The sequence below is a fragment of the Pagrus major genome, chromosome 9 (genome assembly GCF_040436345.1).
Source record: "Pagrus major chromosome 9, Pma_NU_1.0".
NCBI lineage: Eukaryota > Metazoa > Chordata > Actinopteri > Spariformes > Sparidae > Pagrus > Pagrus major.
In genome coordinates, this window is record NC_133223.1 from 30,704,054 (window position 1) to 30,718,228 (window position 14,175).

General features: G+C 44.9%; 2 protein-coding genes across 3 annotated transcripts; one reads left to right on the forward strand and one right to left on the reverse strand.

Annotated features, from left to right (window-relative positions):
- Nucleotides 1-6,359: 6,359 nt before the first annotated feature.
- Nucleotides 6,360-10,127, reverse strand: maip1 (matrix AAA peptidase interacting protein 1). The gene is made up of 5 exons (XM_073473643.1): nt 9,813-10,127; nt 8,336-8,407; nt 7,895-8,021; nt 7,245-7,395; nt 6,360-7,153 (listed from the first exon to the last, which is right to left on the reverse strand). Exons 1-5 carry the CDS (start codon nt 10,125-10,127, stop codon nt 7,075-7,077), a joined length of 744 nt encoding a protein of 247 aa, XP_073329744.1. The 3' UTR covers nt 6,360-7,074.
- Nucleotides 10,128-10,378: 251 nt separating this feature from the next.
- On the forward strand, nt 10,379-14,072 carry tyw5 (tRNA-yW synthesizing protein 5). Of its 2 annotated transcripts, none has more exons than XM_073473636.1 (8): nt 10,379-10,506; nt 11,535-11,689; nt 11,780-11,849; nt 11,935-11,979; nt 12,063-12,200; nt 12,900-12,987; nt 13,131-13,247; nt 13,449-14,072. In XM_073473636.1, the coding sequence occupies exons 1-8, from the start codon at nt 10,426-10,428 to the stop codon at nt 13,748-13,750; spliced, it is 996 nt and encodes a 331-aa protein (XP_073329737.1). In that variant the 5' UTR covers nt 10,379-10,425; the 3' UTR covers nt 13,751-14,072. The 2 variants fall into 2 exon arrangements, with proteins under 2 accessions (XP_073329737.1, XP_073329738.1); XM_073473637.1 differs by lacking the exon at nt 10,379-10,506 and adding an exon at nt 10,557-10,629 and having other exon boundaries at nt 11,540-11,689.
- Nucleotides 14,073-14,175: the final 103 nt, after the last annotated feature.

Consider the following 14,175-nt stretch of genomic DNA (forward strand, 5'->3'; position numbering starts at 1 on the left):
TCTCAGGGCAGAAGTCGTCTGAGGGCAGGTGAATCTCTCCTGGTCTCAGGGCAGAAGTTGTCCGAGGGCAGGTGAATCTCTCCTGGTCTCAGGACAGAAGTTGTCTGAGGGCAGGTGAATCTCTCCTGGTCTCAGGGCAGAAGTTGTCCGAGGGCAGGTGAATCCCTCCTGGTCTGAGGGCAGAAGTTGTCTGAGGGCAGGTGAATCTCTCCTGGTCTCAGGGCAGAAGTTGTCTGAGGGCAGGTGAATCTCTCCTGGTCTCAGGGCAGAAGTTGTCTGAGGGCAGGTGAATCTCTCCTGGTCTCAGGGCAGAAGTTGTCTGAGGGCAGGTGAATCCCTCCTGGTCTGAGGGCAGAAGTTGTCTGAGGGCAGAAGTTGTCTGAGGGCAGGTGAATCTCTCCTGGTCTCAGGGCAGAAGTTGTCCGAGGGCAGGTGAATCTCTCCTGGTCTCAGGGCAGAAGTTGTCTGAGGGCAGGTGAATCTCTCCTGGTCTCAGGGCAGAAGTCGTCTGAGGGCAGGTGAATCTCTCCTGGTCTCAGGGCAGAAGTTGTCCGAGGGCAGGTGAATCTCTCCTGGTCTCAGGGCAGAAGTTGTCTGAGGGCAGGTGAATCTCTCCTGGTCTCAGGGCAGAAGTCGTATTTTTCTGTTTTAAGGCAACGTAGTTGGACAAAAGGGAGTCAAATGTCTCCTCTGGTCTCAGGGCAGAAGTTGTCTGAGGGCAGGTGAATCCTTCCTGGTCTCAGGGCAGAAGTTGTCTGAGGGCAGGTGAATCTCTCCTGGTCTCAGAGCAGAAGTTGTCTGAGGGCAGGTGAATCCTTTCTGGTCTCAGGGCAGAAGTTGTCTGAGGGCAGGTGAATCTCTCCTGGTCTCAGGGCAGAAGTTGTCTGAGGGCAGGTGAATCTCTCCTGGTCTCAGGGCAGAAGTTGTCCGAGGGCAGGTGAATCTCTCCTGGTCTCAGGGCAGAAGTTGTCTGAGGGCAGGTGAATCTCTCCTGGTCTCAGGGCAGAAGTCGTCTGAGGGCAGGTGAATCTCTCCTGGTCTCAGGGCAGAAGTTGTCCGAGGGCAGGTGAATCTCTCCTGGTCTCAGGGCAGAAGTTGTCTGAGGGCAGGTGAATCTCTCCTGGTCTCAGGGCAGAAGTCGTATTTTTCTGTTTTAAGGCAACGTAGTTGGACAAAAGGGAGTCAAATGTCTCCTCTGGTCTCAGGGCAGAAGTTGTCTGAGGGCAGGTGAATCCTTCCTGGTCTCAGGGCAGAAGTTGTCTGAGGGCAGGTGAATCTCTCCTGGTCTCAGAGCAGAAGTTGTCTGAGGGCAGGTGAATCCTTTCTGGTCTCAGGGCAGAAGTTGTCTGAGGGCAGGTGAATCTCTCCTGGTCTCAGGGCAGAAGTTGTCTGAGGGCAGGTGAATCTCTCCTGGTCTCAGGGCAGAAGTTGTCCGAGGGCAGGTGAATCTCTCCTGGTCTCAGGGCAGAAGTTGTCTGAGGGCAGGTGAATCTCTCCTGGTCTCAGGGCAGAAGTCGTCTGAGGGCAGGTGAATCTCTCCTGGTCTCAGGGCAGAAGTTGTCCGAGGGCAGGTGAATCTCTCCTGGTCTCAGGACAGAAGTTGTCTGAGGGCAGGTGAATCTCTCCTGGTCTCAGGGCAGAAGTTGTCCGAGGGCAGGTGAATCCCTCCTGGTCTGAGGGCAGAAGTTGTCTGAGGGCAGGTGAATCTCTCCTGGTCTCAGGGCAGAAGTTGTCTGAGGGCAGGTGAATCTCTCCTGGTCTCAGGGCAGAAGTTGTCTGAGGGCAGGTGAATCTCTCCTGGTCTCAGGGCAGAAGTTGTCTGAGGGCAGGTGAATCCCTCCTGGTCTGAGGGCAGAAGTTGTCTGAGGGCAGAAGTTGTCTGAGGGCAGGTGAATCTCTCCTGGTCTCAGAGCAGAAGTTGTCTGAGGGCAGGTGAATCCTTTCTGGTCTCAGGGCAGAAGTTGTCTGAGGGCAGGTGAATCTCTCCTGGTCTCAGGGCAGAAGTTGTCTGAGGGCAGGTGAATCTCTCCTGGTCTCAGGGCAGAAGTTGTCCGAGGGCAGGTGAATCTCTCCTGGTCTCAGGGCAGAAGTTGTCTGAGGGCAGGTGAATCTCTCCTGGTCTCAGGGCAGAAGTTGTCTGAGGGCAGGTGAATCTCTCCTGGTCTCAGGGCAGAAGTTGTCTGAGGGCAGGTGAATCCCTCCTGGTCTGAGGGCAGAAGTTGTCTGAGGGCAGAAGTTGTCTGAGGGCAGGTGAATCTCTCCTGGTCTCAGAGCAGAAGTTGTCTGAGGGCAGGTGAATCCTTTCTGGTCTCAGGGCAGAAGTTGTCTGAGGGCAGGTGAATCTCTCCTGGTCTCAGGGCAGAAGTTGTCTGAGGGCAGGTGAATCTCTCCTGGTCTCAGGGCAGAAGTTGTCCGAGGGCAGGTGAATCTCTCCTGGTCTCAGGGCAGAAGTTGTCTGAGGGCAGGTGAATCTCTCCTGGTCTCAGGGCAGAAGTCGTCTGAGGGCAGGTGAATCTCTCCTGGTCTCAGGGCAGAAGTTGTCCGAGGGCAGGTGAATCTCTCCTGGTCTCAGGACAGAAGTTGTCTGAGGGCAGGTGAATCTCTCCTGGTCTCAGGGCAGAAGTTGTCCGAGGGCAGGTGAATCCCTCCTGGTCTGAGGGCAGAAGTTGTCTGAGGGCAGGTGAATCTCTCCTGGTCTCAGGGCAGAAGTTGTCTGAGGGCAGGTGAATCTCTCCTGGTCTCAGGGCAGAAGTTGTCTGAGGGCAGGTGAATCTCTCCTGGTCTCAGGGCAGAAGTTGTCTGAGGGCAGGTGAATCCCTCCTGGTCTGAGGGCAGAAGTTGTCTGAGGGCAGAAGTTGTCTGAGGGCAGGTGAATCCCTCCTGGTCTGAGGGCAGAAGTTGTCTGAGGGCAGGTGAATCCCTCCTGGTCTCAGGGCAGAAGTCGTATTTTTCTGTTTTAAGGCAACGTGGTTGGACAAAAGGGAGTCAAATGTCTCCTCTGGTCTCAGGGCAGAAGTTGTCTGAGGGCAGGTGAATCCTTCCTGGTCTCAGGGCAGAAGTTGTCTGAGGGCAGGTGAATCCTTCCTGGTCTCAGGGAAGAAGTTGTCTGAGGGCAGGTGAATCCTTCCTGGTCTCAGGGCAGAAGTTGTCTGAGGGCAGGTGAATCCCTCCTGGTCTCAGGGCAGAAGTTGTCTGAGGGCAGGTGAATCTCTCCTGGTCTCAGGGCAGAAGTTGTCTGAGGGCAGGTGAATCTCTCCTGGTCTCAGGGCAGAAGTTGTCTGAGGGCAGGTGAATCTCTCCTGGTCTCAGGGCAGAAGTCGTATTTTTCTGTTTTAAGGCAACGTAGTTGGACAAAAGGGAGTCAAATGTCTCCTCTGGTCTCAGGGCAGAAGTTGTCTGAGGGCAGGTGAATCTCTCCTGGTCTCAGGGCAGAAGTTGTCTGAGGGCAGGTGAATCCCTCCTGGTCTGAGGGCAGAAGTTGTCTGAGGGCAGGTGAATCCCTCCTGGTCTGAGGGCAGAAGTTGTCTGAGGGCAGGTGAATCTCTCCTGGTCTCAGGGCAGAAGTTGTCTGAGGGCAGGTGAATCCTTCCTGGTCTCAGGGCAGAAGTCGTATTTTTCTGTTTTAAGGCAACGTAGTTGGACAAAAGGGAGTCAAATGTCTCCTCTGGTCTCAGGGCAGAAGTTGTCTGAGGGCAGGTGAATCCTTCCTGGTCTCAGGGCAGAAGTTGTCTGAGGGCAGGTGAATCCTTCCTGGTCTCAGAGCAGAAGTTGTCTGAGGGCAGGTGAATCTCTCCTGGTCTCAGGGCAGGTGAATCTCTCCTGGTCTCAGGGCAGAAGTTGTCTGAGGGCAGGTGAATCTCTCCTGGTCTCAGAGCAGAAGTTGTCTGAGGGCAGGTGAATCCTTCCTGGTCTCAGGTCAGAAGTCATATTTTTCTGTTTTAAGGCAACGTAGTTGGACAAAAGGGAGTCAACTGTCTCCTCTGGTCTCAGGGCAGAAGTTGTCTGAGGGCAGGTGAATCTCTCCTGGTCTCAGGGCAGAAGTTGTCTGAGGGCAGGTGAATCTCTCCTGGTCTCAGGACAGAAGTTGTCTGAGGGCAGGTGAATCTCTCCTGGTCTCAGGGCAGGTGAATCTCTCCTGGTCTCAGGGCAGGTGAATCTCTCCTGGTCTCAGGGCAGAAGTTGTCTGAGGGCAGGTGAATCTCTCCTGGTCTCAGGGCAGAAGTTGTCTGAGGGCAGGTGAATCCCTCCTGGTCTGAGGGCAGAAGTTGTCTGAGGGCAGGTGAATCTCTCCTGGTCTCAGGGCAGAAGTTGTCTGAGGGCAGGTGAATCTCTCCTGGTCTCAGGGCAGAAGTTGTCTGAGGGCAGGTGAATCCCTCCTGGTCTGAGGGCAGAAGTTGTCTGAGGGCAGGTGAATCCCTCCTGGTCTGAGGGCAGAAGTTGTCTGAGGGCAGGTGAATCCTTCCTGGTCTCAGGGCAGAAGTCGTATTTTTCTGTTTTAAGGCAACGTAGTTGGACAAAAGGGAGTCAAATGTCTCCTCTGATCTCAGGGCAGAAGTTGTCTGAGGGCAGGTGAATCCTTCCTGGTCTCAGGGCAGAAGTCGTATTTTTCTGTTTTAAGGCAACGTAGTTGGACAAAAGGGAGTCAAATGTCTCCTCTGGTCTCAGGGCAGAAGTTGTCTGAGGGCAGGTGAATCCTTCCTGGTCTCAGGGCAGAAGTTGTCTGAGGGCAGGTGAATCTCTCCTGGTCTCAGAGCAGAAGTTGTCTGAGGGCAGGTGAATCCCTCCTGGTCTGAGGGCAGAAGTTGTCTGAGGGCAGGTGAATCTCTCCTGGTCTCAGAGCAGAAGTTGTCTGAGGGCAGGTGAATCCTTCCTGGTCTCAGGGCAGAAGTCGTATTTTTCTGTTTTAAGGCAACGTAGTTGGACAAAAGGGAGTCAACTGTCTCCTCTGGTCTCAGGGCAGAAGTTGTCTGAGGGCAGGTGAATCTCTCCTGGTCTCAGGGCAGAAGTTGTCCGAGGGCAGGTGAATCTCTCCTGGTCTCAAGGCAGAAGTTGTCCGAGGGCAGGTGAATCTCTCCTGGTCTCAGGGCAGAAGTTGTCCGAGGGCAGGTGAATCTCTCCTGGTCTCAGGGCAGAAGTTGTCCGAGGGCAGGTGAATCTCTCCTGGTCTCAGGGCAGAAGTTGTCTGAGGGCAGGTGAATCTCTCCTGGTCTCAGGACAGAAGTTGTCTGAGGGCAGGTGAATCTCTCCTGGTCTCAGGGCAGGTGAATCTCTCCTGGTCTCAGGGCAGGTGAATCTCTCCTGGTCTCAGGGCAGAAGTTGTCTGAGGGCAGGTGAATCTCTCCTGGTCTCAGGGCAGAAGTTGTCTGAGGGCAGGTGAATCCCTCCTGGTCTGAGGGCAGAAGTTGTCTGAGGGCAGGTGAATCTCTCCTGGTCTCAGGGCAGAAGTTGTCTGAGGGCAGGTGAATCTCTCCTGGTCTCAGGGCAGAAGTTGTCCGAGGGCAGGTGAATCTCTCGTGGTCTCAGGGCAGAAGTTGTCTGAGGGCAGGTGAATCTCTCCTGGTCTCAGGGCAGAAGTCGTATTTTTCTGTTTTAAGGCAACGTAGTTGGACAAAAGGGAGTCAACTGTCTCCTCTGGTCTCAGGGCAGAAGTTGTCTGAGGGCAGGTGAATCCCTCCTGGTCTCAGGGCAGTTTTTATGGTTACACCTCATTGACATTTTTGCCATTATCCTCTGAATATTCTCTGAGAATTGATTAAATCCAGAAATTTTCGATGAGGTCTTCAAAAAGAGAATGTATGCAAGTAATTTGTATGTTTATTTTCAAATTTTAACCTTTTTAAATTCAACTGAACCATAAGAACACAAAAAAATTGCGTCACGTCATTGACCCATATATACTGTATATTACAACTATATATAATTTACATATAAGATATATGTATATATTATATCTTAGGAAATGCTAATTATAGCTGCTTCTGCTATTGTTATGTTTTTAAATGGCCCGAGCCTAATCTGAATTAATGTTTCTATGTTTTTAGTACGCCTTTGTAAAATAGGGCTGCTTGATATGAAAACAAAAACCACTAATGGGAATGATAAATTTAGCATCACAAATTTTATTTTGTGTATTATATTATTTACCTTTTACCAAAAATCGCAGCATTTGCGATTCGCACTTGGCCATATTGCATATATATTTAGAATAATTGTGCTGCCAAAGAGTAAAATAAAGTCCCATTGTCTGTGCAATCCTCCTGTCTAGGTGTACATGAAAAAAAATATACCCATGTCACCAGGGGTTGAAGCCAATCCAGTGGTCTGTCTACTAGAAAATATTCCAGGAAATCAATGGCACATGATTTTTCAGTTCTTTAATAAACATTCACAGGTCTGCTGCAGCTGCATCAAGCTGCCTAGCCTTTGCAAACACATGTTCACACAAACAGTACATATACAACATGTACTTCCCGGTCAGATACCTGCAACAGATTTTGTGTTAAAAACGTTTGTCTGGAAACAAATCTGTCACATTGAATTGCAGCATCGTCTTACCACACAGTCAGTGTCAGACAATAATCAGTCCTTTCAAACGTAGAAAACAAGATGGGAGAATTTGAAAGAACAGGTGGCAAATAAAATCACATGTAGGAAACCATATGATGTTACTATCATTGAAATAAGGCTATAAATTAATATAAATGTTTTGATTGTTGAGGCCCCATTCCTGAATGTACAAAACTGCAAGAGTTCACAAACCTGGTCAACTTTGATCACTGAATTATGGGGGAATATCAGCAATGATTAGCAAAATAAAAGCAAACAAAGACATACTGCAGACAGTTCTGTGAGAATGTGTGTTTCGGCTCATGTGTCTTTTCTACAGTGACTAGTAGATGAATCCAAGTGTGTCTTGGTATTTTTCTCTGACTTCCCAGTGAGGAGATGCATCTTGGTTTCCCTCTGTGGATCATCTTGAGACAATTTTCTTCATTTTAATCAAAGAAAATACGGAGGAGAATTTTGAGTCTTGACTAGTTTCCACGGGAACAACTGCCTCAAATCAACGGCACCTTAATCCAAAAGCCTGGAGTGCTCTATCCTCGTAATGGTCCAGTCTGGAGCCACTCCCTGAGTAAACTCCCTTTGGAATCTGGAAGAAAAGCCAAAAAGAAAGATCAGAAAAAAAGATGTGAAATATTTTATACGCACAAGTTATTACACTTTAAGAATTATGTACTCACTCATAGTTTGCAGCTAGCAGCGTCTTAGTTTCTGGTTTTTGCTCTGAACCGAAGGACACCTGGAAGACGCGGGTTCCCTTCAAGCCACCTTCAGGAAGACGTGCGCTCGTCAGATACCAGAAACGCATCAGAATACTGACAAACTTTCTCCCTGGAAAAATGATACACAATGAGACACTTATTAAAGCTGCAGATACACACGCTCGCTCTATTCTGTAACATATTACATGTCTGTCTTGGAAAAGGGTTCTTTAACAAACTGCTCAATAATATGTGCTTTCACTTTTATCCAGACACCCAAAACAGCAAGGCATTGTAACACTCAGCAAATGCTTATAAAAAAGGAGTAAATACAGTATTTGTTGGGGACTATTTTCAGCAGCGGATCAATCCACGTTTGGTGCTCTAGTGTGTATTTACAGCAGTTGGACAGTGTACAGCATGTGGGATTAACTCAAATAGACTAGAGTGTGTGTTCATGGACAACAATAGAGCTCGACACAGAGGACGAAGATTTATCAGGCTTAAAATAGACATAATACTTAGTAGGATCAACCCATTGTTGATAAAAATAGAACAATAAGGACAAACAGGATGAAATCAGCAGGCTTAATCTTAAATATCTTGGGAGGTGAACAGGTGATGCTGACCGTTATCGTCATAGTAGATTCCCACGTCTCCTGTTGTTGTGTACATGATCTCGTCTACGTCTGCAGAGAGAGCTTCCTTGTGGCTCGACGGCATCAGGTTGCACTTTTCCTCCAGCTTTGCAATCAACTGCAAGGAGGTGAACATTAGATAAATGTTGAGGTTACACCTGTTAAACACACATTTTTTTTAAAATACCACAAGTTTATCCTTTGATTCAAAAACGTCCCGGTGATGCTATTTTAAGTTTACTATCAATATGGTTAATCGATTTCTTAATTAGTTGATGTACAAATGTATTAGATTCTGATGTGTATGATCAATTAATCTTTTCAGTTATTGGTTTGTTCCACAAAAAGACTTTTGGGACAACCTAGAAATGGATATTGTATAGAATCAGTATGTTGTGTGGAGTAATGGACATTCTGGGTTCCCGTACTCACGTCTTCAGCCACGAGTCCTTCCAAAGCTTCAAACTTACACTGTGACAACAGTCCGGACACATGAGAGAAGGCCTGCAAGAGGGAACAAAGCATCCTCAGCAACCAGTGGTGGGATGTAACTAAGTACATTTACTCAAGTACAAATCTGAGTTTCTTGGACTTTATTTGAGTTTTAGTTTTAGTCTTTTTTATTTCAATTTTAAGAGGGAAAATATTGTACTTTCTACTCCACTACAAATATTTTGACACATGGAGTTACTTGTTGCTTTCAAATTAAGATTTTTACATATAAAACATCTGAAGTGTTTATAAAATATGATGTTAAATTATATATAAACTACGCAGCAGTTTATACAAGTACAGTTGAAATGATTAGTCAATCAATAAAAATTAAAAAAAACTAATTAGCAACTGTTTCATCAATAATTTCAGTCATTCTTATCTAAAACATTTCATGGTTCCAGCTTCACAGATGTGAGGATTTTCTGCTTTTGCTTATAATCATTTGATTGATTTATTTCTTTAAAGTATTTTTTCTTCTTTTTGTCTTGTTTGGTTTGTTGGTTGGACACAACAAGTGTTATGAAGGTTCTGAGTAACTGTGACAGCATTCATCTCTATTTTTAGAACTTTTATTACAGTAAAGAAATTTAGCAGATTAATCTGTAATAAGTGTAGACTGATTATCGGGGCTGATATTCAGCTTATTCTGCGATTTTTCTGTCAGATTGCAGATAGAATAAACTAATATAAAAATGTGCTCCTTTGGCTCTGATGCAACATCCTCACACACAACGTCCGTCCACAACAATATCTGATTGGTAACACGTCACCATTAATAGCCTATAAACGCTGAATAATCTGAGTCTGCCAAGTAACTAGTAACTAAATGTATGAAAGTTTAAAGTAGCAGAAAATGGAAATACTCAAGTAAAGTACTTCAAAATCGTACTTAGGTTTATTTCATCACTGGTTGTTTGAAATTTTGACACAAAGATTTTTATTTTTTACTGCAAATGAATATTTTTAGGCCAAATATCGTTATCATCGTCATCATCTCCTCGATTTCTAATAATCGGTATCGGCCCTGAAAAAGCCACATCGGTCCACCCCTAATCCATAATGAAAACAATCATTAGTCATCATACATGAGCTCCACCCACACAAACTACAACAGTAAAATCCTACTTTTACATTAAAGCATATGTAATAATAATGACACACACACAGTGTAAAGTAGTGCCACATTTTTTTCTGATTATAATTACTTACTTGTGTAACATTTTAAAGGCTGGGCGTTTACTGGTAACGGAGTACAACATATATACATATATACATATACATAAGTACTCTTCCATCACTGTCAACAACCAAACAGAAACAACACAGTATAAATAAATAAATGACGTCTGCATTTGTAGCTGAAGTCATAGCTAGCTAACAACACCCCCTACGTGTTTCTCAGGTATGTACACACCTGCTTCGCTCCCTCCGTGAACTCTTCAATGCTGAACTCCTTGTCGAAGTAGGCTCTGATCAGAAAGAAGTATATTTTGGTGCGGAACACCATGAACGGGTTCGGGATGCCGAGTACCCTCGTTTTGATGTGCTGCTTCTGCCCGCCCGGGTCGGAGCTGTACGGGCGGACCGCTGCTGCCACAGCGGCACGACATGAAGACGGTAGCCGCGCTTTATTGGACCGGTTCAGGACGATACCGTCACTTAAAAACAAGCGAGTGAAGCTAAATGTTGATGGCACTCGACAACAACCTCTTAACATGGGCAGCGCCATCTTTGCTCCCTCGGAAGTCCTCTTGTCCGTGTGCTTGTATCGTCCGGTGAGGAACAAATAGCGAATATTAAAAATACAGGTAATAATTCAACAAAAATAGTAAATATATGATATTTCTTTTAGTATTAAACTTTATGATAGTTTTAATGAATTTATCATCCGCATTGTTTTTTTTTTTACAGTCGACTTTCACTTCGTGATTTTTCGTTTCTACACGGAGCACTTACAATGTGACACCCGGAACAGTCCGAGCTGTTTACTTCTGTTGCAGGTGAATATCTGAAGTAAATCATGTTAAATGGAGCTTCAGGAAAAAGCAGCTGTGCCGATATTCACAGGAGTGGACAAGGAAGTGTTTCTGCGCGACATTTATCCACAGGTAAGATTACCTGGTTACCTGGCAACACGTGTTGGTCTCCATGTTTGCAGGTACAGGTCACCACAGCACCAACAGCACCAGACTGCTGCCTGTAATTTGACATTTTAAGCAGCTGATGTTAATGTGAGGATTTCCTGCTTCTCTCTGTTTAAGATCTCTGTAAACTTAATATCTTAAAGCGTTAACCTGTTAGTTTGATTAAACTGTCCGTTTTAAGGACTAAACTGAACATTAAATACAATTTGCTGCTTAATGCTGACTGCTGCTCTCCTCTGTGTTGCATTAACTGTTAGGCAGAACAACCATTCAATTTGATGTGCTGTTAAATTGATTTCCATGCTGAATTCACCAACTTAGTTTAGTGTCTTGAAGGTGTACTCCACTATTTTAGTATTTCAGGTTGAAGTTTGGGGACCTGGAGGATCAAAGTCAAAGCAACTAACTGTTTTTATCTGGTTTGTGGAAGGCTTAGATGCACAAATCTGGAAATTTTTATGTTTTTCAGTTAAAAAATGTGCACATTTCACATCACTTTAGACCATTATTATTACTACTATATCTGTGAAGTAAAGGTTGGAAAAGCTAGAGCAGATTATACACAATCAACACCCAAAAATCTTGCTAAAGAAGTCCGCTGGGGACGAACCACAACCATCAGATCTGTCATCCATGCTCTCAGTGCTCTCCACATTGATTTTACACTAATTTGGCTTTGGTGATGCCCGAAACAGTTTGGGTGCTGCGTCTAAACCTTAAAATGGTAAAGAAAACCCTCGAGATACGCTGACTTCAAGTCTCCATGAGTCATTAGACTATCCCCACTAAATTGCCACATCTTTTAAACTGTATGTCCTCAGTTTGCAGCTGACATTGTACAGCTGTTCTGACAGTCTGAGCACTGCTCTTCAGATGTGTAAACTGAATCTAATGATCTTCCTTTAAGTGATGTAAATGTGAATTATGATATAGTATCATGGTTTCCTTTATTAAAAAGTCTCTCCAACTGAATCCTGCTGATTATTTTGCAGCGCAGACCGGCCGTGCTCAGAGGCGTCTCTCTCGGTCCCTGCCTGCAGAAGTGGACGGTTGAATATCTTGGACAGAAAGGTGGCGACAAGGAGGTGAAGATCCACGTATCCACTGTGCCGCAGATGGACTTTCTACATAAAAACTTTGTGTACAAGTGAGCTCTCTCTTTCACAAACACACAAACACACACACTAAACAATACTCTGTCTCTGCAGAGTTGTCAGCCTCACCTCTTTATCCACAGGACTCTGCCTTTCAATGAATTTGTGAAAAGGGCATCTGAAAAGAAACACTCTGACTTCTTCCTCTGTGAGGTAAAGATCTTAAAACAAGGACATGGTATGTACTTTTTTACCAGTGTTTATCTCTTAATGACACATAGTCCTTGTCTTATTTTAGGATGAGAGTTATTATCTTCGATCACTTGGCGAGGACGTGAGAAAGGTAAAAAGATAAAAATGTGAAGGAAAAGGTCTCCAGTCTGACTCTGCAGAGGCTCTTCACCAGCCTATTTGTCTCTCTGACAGGAACCTGCTGATCTGAGCAAACAGTTCCCAGACCTGGCCGAGGAGTTTCACATCCCACAGTTCTTCACAGCGGATCAGTTTTTCTCCAGTGTGTTTCGCATCAGCTCCTGTGGTCTGCAGCTGTGGACGCACTATGACGTCAGTGTTCTGCATTTAGTTTCTCTGTTTACTGCTTAAGATTTTCTTTGTATTTGTCACCTGTCCCAGGTCCCCACACTGACCTCACACCTGCACCAGCACTGCTGTAGTTTCTCCTTCATTATGAACTAACATGAGTCTCAAGTAGATTTTGTTTGGAGGATAATTTGCTAAAGTTTTTAATCTTTTAATTTGAAATCTTTACAGTTTGTGTGAGGAGCAGCTTTAGAGTCATGAAGATAAAAGATAGTGTCATTTTCTTTTTCAGAAGTGATAAATAAATGTTTTATAGATTCTCTTGTAGAAACAATTTCTATTGAATTTGTTGTATCGGTTTACTGTTTTATTTCATTTTCACTTTGACTTGATTTATTTGTTTTGTTTGTTTTTACATCATCAAAATAAAATACATTAAAGTTAAATTAATCAATTAAAATTAAAGGAACGGTTCACCAAAATATGAAAAATCAGTCATTATCTACTCTCATGCTGATGGAAAGTCAGGTGAAGTTTCGTTGTCCACAAAACGTTTCTGGAACTTCACAGCAAAACAGAGTTGCAGAATTCTGCTAAACAACTGAAGTAGATGGGGACTGAATTTTCATTTTTGGGTGAACTGTTCCTTTAAGTTTTTGTTCCTGTTCCTTTAAGTTGTTTGCAGTTGGATTTATAAGCTCTCCCTCGTCTTCATTCCTTCAGGTGATGGATAACCTGCTGGCTCAGGTGACGGGGACGAAGAGAGTTGTTCTCTACAGCCCCCAGGATGCATTGCACCTCTACCTGTCAGGTGAGTGGCTGCTTGTTTGTTTGAATCCTCAAAAAAGTACTCGATCAGCCACGTTCACTTTCATATCAAACTCTGTTATTGACTGATTTGTTTTTTATTTGCATGCAATAATATTCTCTGTGAATGTAAATTCAACCCATCAGGTGATAAATCAGAGGTCGTGGACATCGACTCCCCGGACCTGAAACGGTTTCCTGACTTTGTGAAGGCAAAGAGATACGAGTGTGTGCTGGAGCCTGGAGATCTGCTTTTTATCCCCGGTGAGACGAAAACATGTAGATTAACCACATCTTCCTGTGATCCACCTACAGATATTTCATCATACTGTCATGTTGTTTCTTCTCAAACCACCTCTGGACACTGTAGCACACAAATCCTAATGGAAGCTTAATATGATCACTGATGAAACACAATAATCTTAACTGAGTCTTTCCATACTTGTGTGTCCGTGTCCTCCTCAGCTCTGTGGTTCCACAACACCGTGGCTCTGCAGTTTGGTGTGGGTGTGAATGTGTTCTGGAGGCATCTACCTGCAGACAGCTACGACAAAAAAGACCCGTACGGTAACAAAGACCCTGTGGCTGCGACTCGAGCTCTTCAGGCGCTGGAGAGAGCGCTACACACTCTGGACGAACTCCCAGCAGACTATCGGGACTTTTATGGACGACGTATGATACAGCGCATCCAGAAGAGGACAAGCTCAAATACACAGGAGGACTCTGACAGTACGTTACCCACAAGTCAGTTCACCAAACCTGGATGAGTGTCCAGAGAAGTGACTGATTAAACACCTGTATGCCCTTCTGCTTTGTTTTGTTCATCTGAATCTCAGCTTGGAAGTTGAATGTGATACTAACAGAGTGTCTTTGGATAAACTCGTCTTAAACTTAAAAAAATAATAATAAAACACCAACATTGGGTTGATTTCCAGATGAGAGATGAACCTTAATGTCTCAGAAAATGGCAAATACACAGTAGTTTGCAGTTTTCCTTTAAAACACTTGACTACAGTCGTGTAAATATTTTTGTCATGTGGCAGCTTTATACTGCAGACTGACTGAAAGATTAAAGAAATGTGAAAAACACTTCAGATATTGACACAACAATCTAACCAACCTATCCAACTGTTTTAAAAGTCCATTATAATCTGCCTCCATCACAGCCCTGATGATTGAAACAGACAAACAT